General features: G+C 44.7%; 1 protein-coding gene across 1 annotated transcript; it reads left to right on the plus strand.

Moving 5' to 3' along the window:
- Positions 1–10,451: 10,451 nt before the first annotated feature.
- Positions 10,452–14,801, plus strand: ZIC1 (Zic family member 1). The gene is made up of 3 exons (XM_070754104.1): positions 10,452–11,442; positions 12,672–12,835; positions 14,604–14,801. The coding sequence occupies exons 1-3, from the start codon at positions 10,452–10,454 to the stop codon at positions 14,799–14,801; spliced, it is 1,353 nt and encodes a 450-aa protein (XP_070610205.1).
- The last annotated feature ends 2,911 nt before the right edge of the window (positions 14,802–17,712 follow it).

The raw sequence follows: 17,712 nt of genomic DNA on the forward strand, positions 1-17,712 counted from the left end.
ACAGGGGTTTCCCCTCCGCTCCCCCCTCGCCTTCCGTGAATCCAATGGAAAAGAAATGGCCCATGGTGTATCTCTCATTAGATTAGGTGAAGTTAGTGCTCTCACTCCTAGCGTTTGTTGTGTACCTTGGGAGACATATCTGTGAGTGTGTGTGTGAGTGTGTGTGAGAGAGAGAGGGGGGGAGAGCAGAGCAAAAGAGGGAGGGTTGTGGTACACAAGATCAGAAGGCGGAGGAAATTTTTTTAAAAAGAGGAGGAGGTCCTGAACGAAGTTGCCTCGCCATCCCGCAGAAATGCCGAAGACAAAGTGCGCCCATTCCACGGACGTTGGTGCGTTCGAGCTTCTGCCATTGTGATGCCCAATCTCTCTCTCTCTCTCTCTCTCTCTCACACACACACACACACACACACACAACCGGAGAAAGGAGGGGGACCTCAAGAGCTGCGGAAGAGCTCGAGCTTCCCCGCACTTCCAGAAATCCGGTGGGCGGTATTCCTCCCACTCCGTCCGCCCGACTGTATTTTAAGACTGTAATAGCCCCGAGAGGAGAGATTCCGCTCCTAATATAAATACTGGAACGGAGGAAAGCGATGACAAGGAGAGCGGCCCTTTCCAAGAATAACGCCTAGGTTGCGTTGTCGGGGCTCTTAGCCAGAAGCAGAGTTTTCAGTCTCCCCCAAGGCAGGCTGGCTGTTTTTAGGCTTGCCAGCTCCTGTGAGTTCGGATTCATTGCCTTCCCACTGAAAGCCAACCCCCCCCCCCCCCCCCTCAGCTGCAAGGCCTGCGAAGAGGCCCCGGGAAGAAATCTTCGCCTTTCCAAGGCTTTCCGCAGGGCTCCCTCTTTCTTTTCATCGCTGGCTCTCTGTTGCTTAACAATTTGGCAAGGGCCTCCGAGAAAAGAAAGCAACGAGAGGCGGAGAGCTTGTGGGTCTCGTTTGCAGGCCACTTCGGGTCCTGTTAGGTCGGCCCTCCGGCCCTAAGAGATCTGTGCGAATAACTCTAAAAGCCCGCTTGGCGGGACTGAGTGATCTATCTCTCTCTCTCTCTCTCTCTCTCTCTCTCTCTCTCTCTCTCCTCTCTCTCTCTCTCTCTCTCTCTCTCTCTCTCTCTCTCTCTCTATCTATCTATCTATCTATCTTTCTTTCTTTTAAATCGAGATTGGGTTAAAGTTTTTCAAATGGGTTGTAAGCAAAAGAAAAGGCCTGCATGTCATTGATAAAGTCAGTTGATGGAGCTCGGCGGTTTTCTTCGGGATTCGCTTAATGGTGGAACCAAAGAAAGTCCGCCCATTTAAGGGCTTTCCTTTCCACCAATGCAGGCCTGTAGGAGAGGATTGAATTCTTTCTCTCTCTGTGTCTCTCTCTTTCTCTTTTTTCTCTTCTGTCATCAACTGATTAAGATGTATTCTTCCTTTGAATTCAAGGTTCAGTTTAAGTTTGCAAAGATCGCCGCTGTTGTGAGGGAGAGGGAAAGGGAGGGAAGCCCCTTCCTTCTATCCCATTTCTCTGCTGTGTTGAAGCCTCCGAAGTCTCCTTTGGGGGAGCTGGAAGAGGCAGAAGGTTGCATTGGGACCCCCAGAGAGAAAGGGTTGGTCCCACTAGCAATTTCCCCCCCTGTAATGGGGTTCTCTGGAGTGGCTCAAAAGAGTCCCGCTTGCTTTCCTTCTCAAGCAACACCAGAGGCTCCGAAACAAACCGGAGACGTTTTATTCTGTGACTTTTGATGCCTTCCCCCATTGGAAGAAAGAAAGAAAAAAAAACCTTTGGAAATATCGTATCTGGAGCCTTTGGGGGCTTTGCCCGCCTGGCCACACGTGCTTTCTTTTTAGCCCCATCTCTTCAACAGGAGGAGTTGGTTCGGCTGTAGCTGCTTAGCAGAATTTGACCTTTTAACTTTTGGTTAAAACAGCCGGATTCTCTGGGCAATTGAGACCCTCAGAAACTTTCCCCGCAGTTCTATGTCTGTCTCTCTGACGGGTCAATGAATCTGTGTAGGGAAGGGGTGACCTTTTCAGAGGAGGTCTTCATCACTTATGAAGAAGGAAAGTTTCCTGAAGAAAGAATTTCCATGCAGCATTGCCATCCTTACCCCCTGCTTGCTTCTCCTTTAAAATCAAAGCAAACCACCACCACCCCTCTCCTGAATTTTTAGTTTTTATTATCCAGCAGTTATGTGAGAATTTATAATAAAGGCGAACTGAATCCCAAACTTGGTGCGAGGGAAATTCCTACTTTCTCGACACTCTGCGTCATGCCAAGGATTTCAAGAGTAGCAAACCTATTTAAACCTCGTGTTCTGTGGGGATTAACTGACTTGTTATGGGCTCAAAGAACATAATACAGACGGAAACCCAAGCTTCCTGGGCAAGACTGTAAGGAAGACCAGGAACGTACCCAATTGCTCTCACCAGAAGAAAGGATGGGGAAGGATTTTTGTGATATTTTTTCTGGAAAGGCCTTAGAAAGGCCGAGAAATAATATTGCCTGAAATGCTGGCCACTCTTTTATTGAAGGAAGATGATTTTTTGCAGAGAAGAGAGAGAAAGAGCAAAAACTTCCTATTCTCAATTTTCCTTTCCAATATATTAATGGTGGGTATTTTTACATATTTTAAGTTGGCTAACAATAAAGGATGAGAAGTCAGGTAGAGATGATTATTCCCTTAGGAAGGTCATAGAGCCTCTCCTTCCTTCCTTCCTTCCTTCCTTCTTTCCTTCTTTCCTTCCTTCCTCCCTCCCTCCCTCCTTCCTTCCTTCCTTCATTCCTCCCTCCATCCTTCCTCCAGTCTAAAAGCTGAAATAACCAAGACCAGCCCAATAAAATGCTAATTTCAAATAGAATACTTAATCCACTCCCTCCAGATTAAGGTATTCATGTCAGATAAAATGTCAGTCAATACTCAGTCAAAAGTCCAATCGTGGTGGACACTGGAAAGATACCACATTATGGAAGGCTGAAGCGGGCAGCTAACAATGATACCTATCATGTAAAGCCAAAGTCCAAGATCAAAGTCTTCTTTTTTAAAATCAAATCAAATACATGTCAAACCTCATTTCAATCAAATCATCCATTAATGAATGCAAGATGAATATGTCATAGCATAATGTGACAGTACAATCAGAGGCCCGGGGAACGTAGTTTAACTGGGACCAAAGGTGCATTCTAGACATCTGAATGAACAGAAAGGGAATTGGTAGGAGGCGTTGAGTTATGCTTATGCAAGTATAAGAAATCATATTTTAACTTACTTGAATATCCCAGGAGGTTTCTGCAAAATCCTTTTCTTTTTCTCATTTCAAGGTGAACCTTGTGCTTTATTTTCTGATTTGGTTCCTGTTTAGGAAAGAGGAGTAGCATTTTTTTTCCCTTTTAAAGTGGCTGTCTTATGTGCAAGTGATAAATAATTTGAGAATGGCGTGAAATCTCCTTTTTTTTTACCCCCACCCAGAATAAAAGACTCACATTGTTTTGGAACTCAGTCTTTGTGTCTACAAAATACGGCAGAAATAAAGGAAGGGAGAGAGGGAGGGCGGGAAGAGAGAGAACCAGCTTACAATTAAACATTTCAAAAGTTTGAGCATATTTTACAGAGCAGGTCTAAGAATGATTTAGAGAGAAATAGGAAAGGAGATTCCCACCCCCACGCCCCTACTTTTCCTTTGATCTGACCCACTCCTCCTGGCAGAAAATTAAGAAGCCCTACCACCAACTTGGCTTCATTGTTTATGGACTTTTCAGGAGCAATATTAAACTTGGTCTCATTTGCAAGACCCTCCGAATCAAAGATACTCTCCCAGGTTTAAATCAAATACCCCTCAAGATGGCTGGGGTACTTTAAAGCTGCCGCTTTTACATGCCTTGTCTCTACATTTCAAAAGGGGGAACCGAGGGCTGTCTGCGCCGAGACACAAGGCTTCAACTGCAAGGACCCAGATTTAAGAGATGCCTTTAGAAAATTCAAATACACCTCCTAACTTTTATCACCAGCGGCAAATATGAAGAAGTAATTGCAGGCAACAGTGACACACACAAAAAAAACGGCAAGAAGATATGACTTCATGATTGCATTGTTAACAGAAAATCCTCTTTGTAGATATAGAATAAGGTGCAAAATGAAGAAAGTTAAGGAATGCTACTTCATCAGAATCACATATATGAAGAAGCCATATCAGATTTCTATCTGTCTATAATTTTAAAGATCAATGTTCTACAGGAAATATATACACTGCTCAAAAAAAAAAAAATTAAGGGAACACTCAAATAACACATCCTAGATTTGAATGAATGCAATATCCTCACTGAATGTTTCATTTGCACAACTGTTCCATTTGCACAACAGCATCAACCAGTGCTGTTTCCTAAGTGGACGGTTTGATTTCACAGAAGTTTGATTTACTTGGAGGTATATTCTGCTGTTTAAGTCTTCCCTTTATTTTTTGGAGCAGTATACAGCATATATCAACATTACTGGTGATATAGAAGGCTTTTCTAAAACTTTTAAGTTCGAACCCACTTATATAATCTGTTATACAAGCAGAGCAATAATGTAAAAGAAATCTTAACAACAGGTAAAGCTGTAGCAATTAGTTAAAACTATTCAAAAATCGTGAATAAAGCTAAAATAAGGATTACAAGGAGTTGGTAAAGAGGGTGTTTTACAGTACTTAGAAGAAAAGTGAACATTTTCAGAATTCCCTTGACTAATTCATTAGTCAATTCAATGTTTCTAATGCATTGCTTTCATTATTAAAGAAGAAGGCTTACTGTTATTGAGTTTTTGTTTCCTTTTTTAAAAAAAATTGTCCAAAATTCTGAAAATGCAATTAAGTAAGACTTAAGGTTCATATGTGTTGGACTTCTTGGCAGAGATGACACTTGTGTTTACACATTGGATAAGTGTACTTTCTACTACGGGCTAGATAGTCTTATTTTCATACCAAAAATAGTTCAGCGGTAAGCAAATGCTTGCTGGTAATTTATTCTTGATGTGGCCAGCCATTCCAATAAACCTCTTTTCCTTCTTGGCGAATTCACTCTGAAACAGCAGCACTACAACTCGGGAAAGCTGCAGTTATAAAGGCAGCGCCAGGTTCCATAGATGTCCCACGTTCTTTTGAAATGATAATTTTCTCTCCCCTCCCCCCCCAAAAAAAGCAAAAGCAGTTTATATACAAGAATCAAATTAATTCGCATTTTTTTATTAGTCATGTATAGTGAAGGCAGGCCAGATCCATATTTCAAGAGCTTTGCAAACTAGTAGAGTGCCTTCAGCAGCTGCATCCACCAAGGCTGATTGGGAAATCAGGTAGGACTAGCCCTTTGGGAAGGATCGGCAAGCCAATGTTCACACACACACACACACCTTCCCAAGGTTGCACACTCAAAGCATTGTTCCGGATGCTGTGGGCCTGGCACATGTTCCCGGTCACAGGTCAGAGGTCAACCTCCAGGGTGTTTCCAAAGCCGGCCACTTCAAGAGCTCGAGCCTTCAACACTTATCCAAACTGATTAACTACATGATCAACAGTAGCCAAGGAAATGAAGCGGGCTTCACCCTTTCACTGGGAAGGAAGGGCCAGACCCCAAAGGAGGCCTGGGTTGAAAGAGTGTGTGCATTGGGAGAGGGGTTTTTTTTGGGGGGGGGGGTGTCATTGTTTTAGAGGAATCCTACTTAGTTCTCTTAAAGGCTCAGCGCTCCCTTAAGGAAAAGGCCTTAAGTGGAAGAGTCGGTTTATGAAAGGCCGCTGGATCTTCCCCTGCAGATCAAATTAAGCCTCACTTCCTCGCCCGGGAGGACGGGGAGAAGAAGGCGCGGAGTCTCCCGAGGGCGAGACTCGCGCGGGCCAAAATCTCTGACTGCTTCCGAGGCAGCATTTCCCACCCAAGACAAAAACGAGGAGAGCCGCTGGCCCTGTATATAGGAGAACCCCCGTTTCTGTAAGGGAGCACAAAAGGGGGGGGGGGCATTAGGAACCGGCTTTTCTGCTCTCCCCCCCTTTTTTTTCTTTCAGCACCACCGCCGCTCTGTCGCAAGCGGCTGGTTTATTGTCTGTCTGCTGTCCTGTTTATAAGAGGCGTCTTTGGAGATCAGCAGCAGACGCGCTAACTCCCGCGGCAGGGCAGTGTGAGAAAAGCCTTGCTCCAAAAAAAAAAAAAGTCATGACCATCTAGCCCGGGGAAGGGATGAAGGAAGGAAGGAAGAAAGAAAGGAGAAAGAAAGAAGGGAGAAAGAAAGGAAAGAAAGAAAGATAGGAAGGAAGGAAGGAAGGAAGGATCATCCCAATGCCCCACCCACCCCGACTTTAGATGCAGGGATCTGGACAGCTTACCTGCCAAACAGTCTCCAGGAAAGGAACCGGTGCTAAACCCATAACCCCCGTGTCCGAGGAAAGGTCAAGCTTTGTGGGTGCATCTTGCTGATCCTCCTCCTTTTTTTCTCTTGCGGGCGTGTGTGTTTGTATGTGAGGGGGGGGGGGGAGAGAAAGAGAAGCTTCCTAAACTCAGGTGTTACCCACGCAGACCTTTTAAAAAGTGAAAAATCGCTCCCACGCACTCATACCCCCGGTTTGGTCTGTCAGAAATTGATTGGAATCCTTGTCCTTCCCGCCCAATTTCTCCCATCTCCCATTCTTTGCCCCTCCATCTGAAGCACTTACCCCACTCCACCTGTTGAAAGCGAGATCCCTTCATTTCTGTTCTACCCAGCCAGGGTATGACAACAAATCATAGAATCTAATAATAACAGAGCGGGGGGGAAAAACAAGGGAGAAGGTGGGAGTTGAGGCTGGGGCGGGGAGAGAAATTAGGTCGGTGGGTCAAAGCAGGAGAAGTCCTCTTGGGTGCGTCGTCGGAAAGTTCACCCTCCGTTTCTTCTTTTCTTGCTTTCTGAAAATAGTTGGGGGGGGGGGAAACGCATGATGAAATAGAAATAAAACGCTCGGGACGGTATTTTTTTAATGGCTTATGTGTCACGTCGGTGCATGTGGCTTTGAACTGGAGCAGCTCTGGTTTCCTGCAGAGAACATGCCACAAATCCCACTTTTGATCACTTCTACAACCCACAATGCTAGCACACATACAGCGCACACAGGCACAAATGGAGCTCGGTCGCCTTCTTTCCTCCCCGGAGAAATAAACAAGTAAAGGGGGGAAAAACCCCCCAGCAACGAGGCTGTCATTTTTTAGGAGGCACTCTTCCTTGAAGGTAAAGCCTTGGGATGGGTTTTAAGTGGATGCCCTGCGTTTGGAAGACCCTCTTGCTCTCTCTTTCTGCTGGCTGCAAAGGTGAGCCAAGGTTTCTCCCGAGGACAAAATATCCTCCCCAGATTCTCCTCTCGTCGGTCGCCCTGGAATTAACCGTGCTAAGTACAGTAACCTTTCACCTTTCAGGCCAGATCTAATCCTTGCAGGGCGAGACACATTTCTTACCCAGATGAGATGCTTCAAACCTGTTGCTTTAAGTCTCTTGCTCTCTGTGCGTTTGGCTACTTTCCACTCAAACATCAGCGCTTAAGAGAGGGAGAGAAAACCCAGGAAAACCTATAAGACAGAGTGCTCTGAAAATATCTTCCCTTCTCTTGTATTGAATCCGCAAGAATATCTGACGTGCAGCAATCATTTGCACTACGTATCACAGCAAAATATTTTTTTTTAAAAAAAGATGTTTGCCATGGGATCCCCTTTGCCCTTCTTAAAACGTTGAATATTACACCAACCACCTAGACCTGCAAAGGGAATTGCTTTCTCGCGCCTAAGAGGCAATTGGAGGGGTGCGTTTTTGTGGGAAAGCGCCTATTGGTTCAACAAACCTGAAATATTCTGAGTTTTAGCTGAAAATTTTTTTAAAAAAAAAATTCTAAATTTCTGGATATTGGGGAAAAATAGGTCCGAAGCAGGTTCTCAACTTATGCAGCTTTGTTTGTTTTTTTAAAGTACATTTTGGAAAACTGCAAGGGATAGAATCTAGAAGTTGCATTCTTAAATGATTGAGCCCCAAAGATTGTTTTTAAGGACCATCCTCCTCCATCTCGACAATCATTTTAATATATAGTCAATGGCTCTTTGTAACAGGAACAAAGGCGAACTATCCGCAGTTCTTCAATAGACTTTAGTTGGGGGAAAGGCAGGTTAATCGAGGGGTTGCATCTAGAAAACAAGCAAGTGTTGTATGTTTGCACTGAATCCAAATGTCTGCATTTTCCTAACTAAATCAAAGGGAGTGTTATTTCTTTTTCTGCTCACTCATCTGAAGGTAAGTAAATTTTCTGTGGCGATCACAAGCTTGGTCAGCAACAAAGGCGCCGCCTGCTTTTTCCACCGTCCTGGCGTGGCGAGTTGAGGAATTTCAATAAATGTGACAAGGGTGACTGATTTGTGAACTAGAAGCGGTTGAGCGTCAGAAAATTTATACTGCTCCTATCTAGAGAGGATTTCAAACGCATTATAAAACCCCAGGATACAAGAACTCCATGCAGCATAGAAAAGACAAAAGCAACTTTGGGAAAATTTACAGTTTTTTTTAAAAAAAATCTTGAATTAAAGAGTTGAGGTTCTTTCTTTTAAAAAAAAAAGTAGAAAGAGGAGTATGAAGTCAGTATGAAGAAAAGAGACAACACAAGCACTACACAAAATAGCCAAATTTAAGAAATTAAGTCAAATTGAAGTATTCTCACCCACCTGTCTTTTGATGGGTGCTACGCTACCTATTGTTTTCTTGGGGGGATGGGGGGGGGGGGAGAATCGAACCGATTATTGCGGTTTTCCCACTGATATTAGACTTGTTTTAAAACAAGAGCTAAACAAGTCAGCACAAACTTTGGAGAGAGACTTAGAGGTTAAAAAAAAAAAGAGTAAGCGCCAGTGGGTAAGGAGCAGGTTTCAAAAGGATGGTCAAGCTCCTTAAAAAGTTGTTGGGTGTTTTTCAAAGGTCTTGAGCCCAACCCATGAGCACCTTGGTGGGAAAAATAAAATAAAACCTTAGCTCGTGAGGGACATCTTACATTCCCAGAACAAACCCGGGAAAAAGCTTTGGAAATCTTTCCCAGCCTCAAAATAAATACATTTTATACGTTTGTGGTATTAAAAAAAAAGTTGCTACTCCTCTCCGAGCTGTTTGTTAAACGCGGTGTCACTCGGCTTCACAATACTGGGGATTGATGAGAGGCGAGGACCAATCGGGACCGAGCAGAGGTTTCGCGCACCCTTAATTGGAGAGGAAGGAGGGAGTTGCAAGCGAAAGTAGGGACGGCGAGGCACCAATGAACGGCGACGTCGGCCCCCACGTAGCTCCTCCCCCCTTCTCCCATTCACGCGGGAGGGGGGGGACGGTGTCGTCTTTTCAATTCATTTATCTGCAGGAATGATTGCCGCTATCAGTCTCGCGTTCACCGCCCGGCTGAGGAGGTGAAAGTTTCTCCCCAGGAAGATAAACCGCAAAAGACAATATTGTGCATGATTTGCGCCGGGCTTTTTTTTTTTTTAAACAAAGCGGGGGGAAGGAGGAAAAAAAAAGAAAGGGAAAGCGAAGGGGGGAAAAGCCAAAGGAGGGGAGGGGGGAGGAAAAAAGAGACGGTTGGGGAGGAGGGGGGGCGGAGAGTGAAAGGACTGGAAGAGACTCGCAAAGCGTCCGCTACTTCATTCCTCTCTCCGGCTTCTAATTTTATTTTTTTTTTAGGAAAAAAAATCCAGAAAGGAAAAGAACTGAAGGAAGTTTCGGGGTTTTTTTCTGTTTGTTTTTTTTTTTTTTTGCTTCGATTTTTCTTCTTCTTCTTCTTCCAACCAGATTCTGCTGCTTCCTGACTTTCTTTTTTGGGGCTATTGTTATTTGGAGAGCGCGCTCTCCTGAATTCTCCCCCCTCCTCCTCGTTGGAAGACCCCGAAAAAGTGCAGCTTGAGAGGGAGGAGAAGGGGTTTTTGGGGGGGGAGGAGGAGGAGGAGGCGCGATCGGTTTTGCTTTGCGCGCGCCGAGCTCTCTCTCTCTCTTTTTCTTTCTCTCTCTTTCTCTTTCCTTTTTTTTTAGTCTTCTTTTATTTTCGCAGCTCCTCGCCTGCTTTCCTCGGCGGCTCCCCCCTTCCCCGAGCCTTCTTCCCTTACCCCACCCCCGCACTCCCGACCCCTTTTGCTCCTTTGGGTGTGTGTGTGCGCGCGTGTGGTTTTTTGGAACGCAGATGCCGAAGGTGGAGTTCCTGATGCGGTCGCTTTAGTGGCTCGATCGCGGTGCGGACTTTGGCAAGAGGAAAGGCGCGGCGGAGCTGGTTGGATTTGCGGCGGAGGTTCAGGCTCTCCCTTCCCGGGTTTTGTCTCCCCCCCCCTCCCCGCTTCCCTTCTCTCCTCGTCCCCCAACCTTCTCCCTGCCTCCCCCCCTTTCCCCGCCGACCGGATCGGTCACTTTTGTTTCGGGGAGGGGGGGCGCCGCGGCCGCAGCTGCCGCCCGCAAAGCGCGGCGGAGAAAAAATGCTCCTGGATGCGGGACCTCAGTACCCGGCCATCGGCGTGACGACCTTCGGCTCCTCTCGGCACCACTCGGCGGGCGATGTGACGGAGCGCGAGGTGGGACTGGGCATCAACCCTTTCGCCGACGCCGGCATGGGCGCCTTCAAGCTGAACCCCAGCAGCCACGAGCTGGCCTCAGCCGGCCAGACCGCCTTCACCTCGCAGGCCCCGGGCTACGCGGCGGCGGCGGCGCTGGGACACCACCACCACCACCACCCGGGACACGTCGGCTCCTACTCCAGCGCGGCCGCTTTCAACTCCACGCGGGATTTCCTCTTTCGCAACCGGGGCTTCGGGGAAGCGGCGGCGGCCAGCGCGCAGCACAGCCTCTTCGCCTCGGCGGCCGGCGGCTTCGGAGGCCCCCACGGGCATGGCGAGGCGGCGGGCCACCTCCTCTTCCCGGGCCTCCACGAGCAAGCCGCGGGCCACGCGTCGCCCAACGTGGTCAACGGACAGATGAGGCTGGGTTTCTCCGGGGACATGTACGGCCGGCCGGAGCAGTACGGGCAGGTGACCAGCCCGCGCTCCGAGCATTACGCCTCCCCACAACTCCACGGCTACGGCCACATGAATATGAACATGGCAGCCCACCACGGCGCGGGGGCCTTCTTCCGCTACATGAGGCAGCCCATCAAGCAGGAGCTCATCTGCAAGTGGATCGAACCCGAGCAGTTGGCCAACCCCAAAAAGTCCTGCAACAAAACTTTCAGCACCATGCACGAGCTGGTGACTCACGTCACCGTGGAGCACGTTGGCGGGCCCGAGCAGTCCAACCACATCTGCTTCTGGGAAGAGTGTCCCAGGGAAGGGAAGCCTTTCAAGGCCAAATACAAACTGGTCAACCACATCCGCGTCCACACGGGGGAGAAGCCTTTCCCTTGTCCGTTCCCGGGATGCGGCAAAGTCTTCGCCCGGTCGGAAAATCTCAAAATCCACAAAAGGACGCACACAGGTAAGGGTCTCCCGAGAAACGAAACGAAACCAATGAAAAGGGGCCGAACTTCAGTTGTCTGGACGGGCTCAAAGCGGGCCCTTCGCAATGGGGACTTTTCGGGAAGGGAAGAGGCCTCCGGAGTCCTGTAAGTGGGGCCGTTGTCCGGAGCAGCCCTAGCCGAAGAGAGCGATTGAATTTCGGGTTGAAGTTCTGAGCTAAGCAAACAAGAGAGAAACAGAGTATTTTCGCTAGAGTTTTTAAATTTTGATTTTAGATACATAGATTCACACATACATATAGAGAGAGATGGATGTATAGATGTATAGATATATAGATACATATATAGATACATAGATACACACACATATATAAAGAGAGAGATAAATAGATATATGGATATACTGTATATTTAAATAAGGAAATTCTGAAATATAGGTTCTAACAGCTGGGAATGGAAGGGAGGGGGCAGTAGGAGTTGAGGGGGAAATGGCAGCGATCTGAATTTATTGGTTTTAATTAATTGGCGTGACAGCCTTGCTTTGAGAAATCTGGCTAAATATATAGCTCGTTCATTCCAGTTTTTCTTGCTATGGTTTTTATTTCTCTGTAAATATTTAATTACGTGGGCCAATTTCAGTAATATGAGCTGTAGGGGTTTGTTGTTATTGCATGCTAGCCTTGGAACAAGGTTTATTTTAATATATCGTAAATCAAATAGCACCTAAAAAAATTGGCCTTCTTTCCCTTCTTTCCTTCCTTCCTTCCTTCCTTCCTTCCTTCCTTCCTTCCTTCCTTCCTTCCTTCCTTCCTTCCTTCCATATAAGTTTATACGCGAATTGGAAGCAGGCAGTGTTACCATTTGGAAGTTTAATCAAAGCGTATAATGCACAGGAAGTGAGATAGCTATGAAGTTCTGCCAGATTATGTGTAGACCAGGAAAAGGGAAAGTAAACTAAGACGAGGAGTAGCTTTGATAGTGGCAGCGTATTTTCCCTTGCCCGACTGAACTGCCAATTTTGCTGCAGCAGGCTCGCGTCTGGTGAAATCCTGGAGGGAAATCTGTTTTTGAAGTGGAAGAGAAATTCAGTAGCCGTTTTATTTCGTTCTCGTCTCCCGATATTTCTGGGAATGCGAACGATCTGGTGGTGTTTGTGTATATATACGTATTATATAACAATCAGCGCGCCTAAAGTCCCGGATTTGTAACGAGAAGGCTCTTGTTTATTTTTATTTTTCTCCCCCAATAGGTGAAAAACCCTTTAAGTGTGAATTCGAGGGCTGTGACAGGCGCTTCGCCAACAGCAGCGACCGCAAAAAGCACATGCACGTCCACACGTCAGACAAGCCTTACCTCTGCAAAATGTGCGATAAATCCTACACGCATCCCAGCTCCCTCCGAAAACACATGAAGGTAAAAACGGTCGTTTTGGCTTTTCCCCAAAATGCTTCTGAACTTACTCCTTGCTGGGACCTTCTCGCCTCTCTGCTCGCTGTTGTTTGCCTTCTTCCCCTATCCCATCGCCCGCTTGGATTATAATCCGCCGCTACTTTTTTTCGCAGGGGGTGGAAGAGAGAAAAGATTGGGGATCCCCCAGGTTATTTCTTTGCCAAGGGTGTTTCGGTCTGCAATGAGTTTGTCCCCAACGATATATCCACCCTAGACAGGGTAGATACAGGGATTACTCCCAGCAGCTCCAAGGCTCAAATAAAACCCCTAACAATTCCAGGTTTTTTGCACCGAGAAACGGCCTCGACCATGTGTCCCGCTCCGGATTTATCTGGATTTAGGCGCTGCTTCGGGGGAAAGAAAGGATTTAAAGCCAAAATCTAGATGGTAGTGCATGAAAGGTACCTAGATGGGCCTGGAAACCTCCCGTTTGCTTGGTTAAGGTTGCCTTAACAGCTCACTGTGTGTGTGTGTGTGTGTGTGTGTGTGTGTGTGTTTGTGTGTGGGATCCAGGCCCACTTTTTTTTCTTACGCGGCGGGCCATCCCGCGAAATTAGCCGAGAGTTCAGAGCCCCGCGTTGTCCGCATCCTGAGGATCAAAACAAGATTTGAAACTTCTCGGGATTTCTCTCCTCCCCCCCCCCCCCCCCCCCCCTGCTTCAATCGGTGAACTGAGTTTAGGGGATTGGCATTCGGGACAACTAGCCGAGATAGTGCACATGCACATTGGTGTGTCAGTTAGGCCCCCACAACTATTTACCTCTGCAGTGTGCATTGTGTGTGTGCATTTATGTACATGTAGATTCATATGTATCTTTGTGTATGTGTGTGTATAGTTAAGCAGGTTGTGTATATGTATATAGATATATATTTAATACATTTGTATAGATATTTGTATCTATATACATACATTATTTGTATATATGTATATAGACATATTTAAGATATTTAAGATCTATATGTATATAGATACACACATGCACATACATTCACACACACACATATGTGTGTGTGTGTGTGTGTGTACACACACGTGTATATTTAAGCAGTATATATGCATGTATGTACATGTATAGGTATCTTTGAGTATGTATGTGTATAATTAAGCGCGTGTATATATATGTATATGGATATATTTAAGCGATGTGTTTGTTTGTGTGTGTGTATATATATATACTGCTCAGAAAAATTTAAGGGAACACTCAAAATAACGCATTCTAGATCTGAATAAATGAAATATTCTCATTGAATAGTTTGCTCTGTACAAAGTTGAATGTGCACAACAGCATGTGAAATTGATTGTCAATCAGGGTTGCTTGTATTTGTATTTGTATTTATTAGATTTGTATGCTTCCTAAGTGGAAAGTTTGATTTCACAGAAGTTTGATTTGCTTGGAGTTATACTGTGTTGTTTAAGTGTTCCCTTTATTTTTTTGAGCAGTGTGTGTATAATATGTATGTATGTATATATGTATGTGTACATATGTGTGCGTGTCTGTGTATACACGTGTATATTTAAGCAGTATGTATGCACGTATGTACATGCATATGTATCTTTGTGTATGCATATGTATAGTTAAGCGGGTGTATATTTATATATATGGATATATTTAAGCGATTTTTATATTCACACACACACACGGGTAGAGAGAGACTATATACTCACATACCTATTCACACCCACCCGCGGGCCAAGCTTTTCTCTTTGTTAGCTCTTCCTCTGTTTTCCCAGGTCCACGAATCCTCCAACCAAGGGTCCCAGCCTTCTCCGGCTGCCAGCTCCGGTTACGAATCGTCCACTCCCCCAACCATCGTCTCTCCATCCACAGAAAACCAGACCACGAGTTCCTTATCCCCCTCGTCTTCAGCGGTCCATCACACGTCCAGCCACAGCACGCTCACGTCAAATTTTAACGAATGGTACGTTTAAACAAACAAACGAACGGGCGCAAAAAGAACAAAAAGCGATCTATTTTAAAAGACTCGGAAAAATAAGAATCGTAAGAATAATAATAACGAACACTTTGCAATTGATGAATCCTTTTTTGGGGGTGGGGGAGTGCGTGTTTTGTTTTTGTTTTTTATATAAATAAATAAATAAATCTATCGATCTATCTAAATGCTGCCATAGACCCAGGAGTGAACCAAATCAAGAATTCTTTCCCTCCCTCTCTCTCTCCCTCTCTCTCTCCTCCCTCCTCCACCCTGTCTGGTTTCTTTCCTTCTCTGGTCCCCCTTCCGCTGTTTTGCTTTGGTTCCGGGGGGGCCAAAGGTTGAGGAGAGCAAAGCCCAAAGGGTTCTGTTGTGTACTGAGAGAATGGCCCGGTTTGTGGTGCCATCTTGTCCACGTTTAGGGCTTTTTTAGATGGGAACCACTGTTGGGGTTGTCTCAACTGCCATGTTTCTCTGGGCAGCTGCCTCCTGTTTTCTGTAAATACAGAAATACTAGCTTACAATGTACTGTTTGATTTTGTAAATAGTTCTGCCACAAGTTGAAATAAGGGAGGGGGGGCATATGTGAAACGGTGGTCTTTGCATATACTGGGGGTGGGGGGATGGGAGGGAGGGGAGAGGGAGGGGGCTGAAAGGGGGAGGGGAAGGGGGGTGGTAGAAGATCAACTATTTGTACTGAATGGCAAGGATGTTCTAGTAAATGTGTACCAAAATGTGAATTACTTTGTATTATTACAGTCTAAACGTCAACCTAACAGAATATTATTGGTGTGTTTTTTTTCCTTTTGTATAAAGTGCAAGCATTTCGTTCCAAAGTCCAGTCTAAGTAGTGCAGTAAAAATGTCGTTCAATGTCCTGTCAGAATAATTCGTATAGTGCAAGCCTGGATCTGCGTGTCAAACTGTTACATTTGTGTATGTAAAGTGATATTAAAAAGAAAAAAAGAAAGAAAGGAAAAAAAAAAGCTATAAGCTATAACCTGTCCATTGCTTTTGGCAAATACAACCACATATTGTATATATTTCCCGAATTCCATATTTATCCGCATGTAAAGGTCTGGTTATACATGTTACAGATATTCAATATTTATGGCTAGAAGAATTGGTATGTACAATTTAGTTTACAGAACTGTTTGGTAACATTTCGTACATTATTAAAGATTCTGAAATCCTGTAATTTGTGGTAGGCATCCTTATTGCTTTGGTTGGGGTGCTGCAATTTAGAATTTTTTTTTTAGGCAGTTCAATTGAATGTCACCCCTCTCCTTTCTTCCTGGTTGCCCTTTTTTCTTCCACGGTGTCATCAGGAAAGCAGCAACTTTGATATAAATGTGATAAATGCATGCAGAGTCTCCCCGTTGGCATGACAGTCGTGTGTAATTAGTATTAGATTAAAACCTATGGAGCAAAAGTTTATTTTTTTATTTGCAAGACAATTTAACTGGCCATCATAAGCATAGGGTAGATTATTATTAATTGAATTTGTCCTACCGATATTAACAGAAAGGAAATTTTATCTGGAGAAAAGAGGGAAGGAGGGAAAAAAACATAACAATAATGTATGCTTGACCAGAGAATTATAGTACCAAACTATGGCAGTCAGTAAAGGTTGAAATAATTTATAGGAGGATTAAAATTAAAACAAAACAAAAGGCTGGAGAGGCTCTGACTACAGTTTATTTAAAATAATTTTAAAGATGGCCACAAGTGACATTTTGTCCTTCCTTTGTAATGATTTTTCTCCACCCTTTCCCCCATTTCTAAACTCTCAAACCACACCAACCTTTTGGAATCATTCAAATATAAAGCTTTTTTTTAACCCCTTCCTTCTATCTTTATGCCAACCTTAAAAGCTTCTTACAGAAATGATACCAAAAACAAACTGATCTAAGGAAGACTGGCTTGGAGTTATGTACTTTATTTCTTTTGTGTGTGTCGCCCCCACCATTTAGCTTTTTTTTTAAAAAAAATCTGTTCTACTGGCTGGCAGTAATGCAGGAAAAAAAATTATGTGGTTTTGTATCAATATTAGTCCTGCATAATGACTGTGGCACAATTCCTTTTCTTTAAAAAAAATAATCAGATTGCTTCTCTTTGCAATTTAGTTTGATAGATTTGCAAGCTGTGGGTGCTTCTCTTAACTTAGTGATGCTTGTAGAAACTGCTAGGCTTTGTTCCTGGATGTAGCTTGCATGATCGCCCCATTAAGCAGACAACATTTCAACAAGACAACACAGATCACAAGCTTGGATAAAACTCTCTGTGTGTCGGCTATCATGTCACAGAGTGAATTACGTCTGGTGACCTCTTCATAGTTCAAGGAGGTGTGTGTGTGTGTGTTTGTTTGCGTGCGTGCGTGTATGTACACGCACAACGCACGTGATAGGTGTTTTTTAAGTTCAATCAATCAGTTCTAACTTCCAGAGTGAAAAAAGATTTGGGATGGGCAAACATCTTGGTATGGATTCATTCATTGTTTCCAATGCTTAATGCCTTTATCGGTTAACTATTTGCAATGCAGTAATGTAATGGAGGGTATTCATTGTGCTTGTTGGAAAATAAATGTCATTAGGGGAAGGAGATGCTGTGTTTACTCTTGCTTGAATGTTTAAAGCTGCAATCCTGTGTACAGCATGCTGAAAATAGTTCTTCTAAATGCAATAAGGTTTCCTTTTGAACAGAAATGGGTTTGCATTCTTTGTTCAGCCAAGATAGGATGCAGAGAAGAAATTAAGTGGAGGGAAGAGAAAATGTGTAGTTGTGTTATATCCATGCAGACAAAAAAACCCCTTGCCATTTTCGCCCCCCCTCTCAATAGCAAACATCAGATAGCAAGCTGGCAAAGTTGGTTCTCTTGTCTGTCTCTGTTTTCAAGTATGCTTTCTAGAA

The sequence above is a fragment of the Erythrolamprus reginae genome, chromosome 5 (genome assembly GCF_031021105.1).
Source record: "Erythrolamprus reginae isolate rEryReg1 chromosome 5, rEryReg1.hap1, whole genome shotgun sequence".
In the NCBI taxonomy this organism is placed as follows: Eukaryota; Metazoa; Chordata; class Lepidosauria; order Squamata; family Dipsadidae; genus Erythrolamprus; species Erythrolamprus reginae.

Coding starts and splice junctions, on each gene's coding strand:
- ZIC1 (XM_070754104.1), top strand. CDS start 10,452: ATGCTCCTGGATGCGGGACCTCAGTACCCGGCCATCGGCGTGACGACC. Junction 11,443..12,671: donor CCACAAAAGGACGCACACAG/GTAAGGGTCTCC, acceptor CTCCCCCAATAG/GTGAAAAACCCTTTAAGTGT. Junction 12,836..14,603: donor CCCTCCGAAAACACATGAAG/GTAAAAACGGTC, acceptor CTGTTTTCCCAG/GTCCACGAATCCTCCAACCA.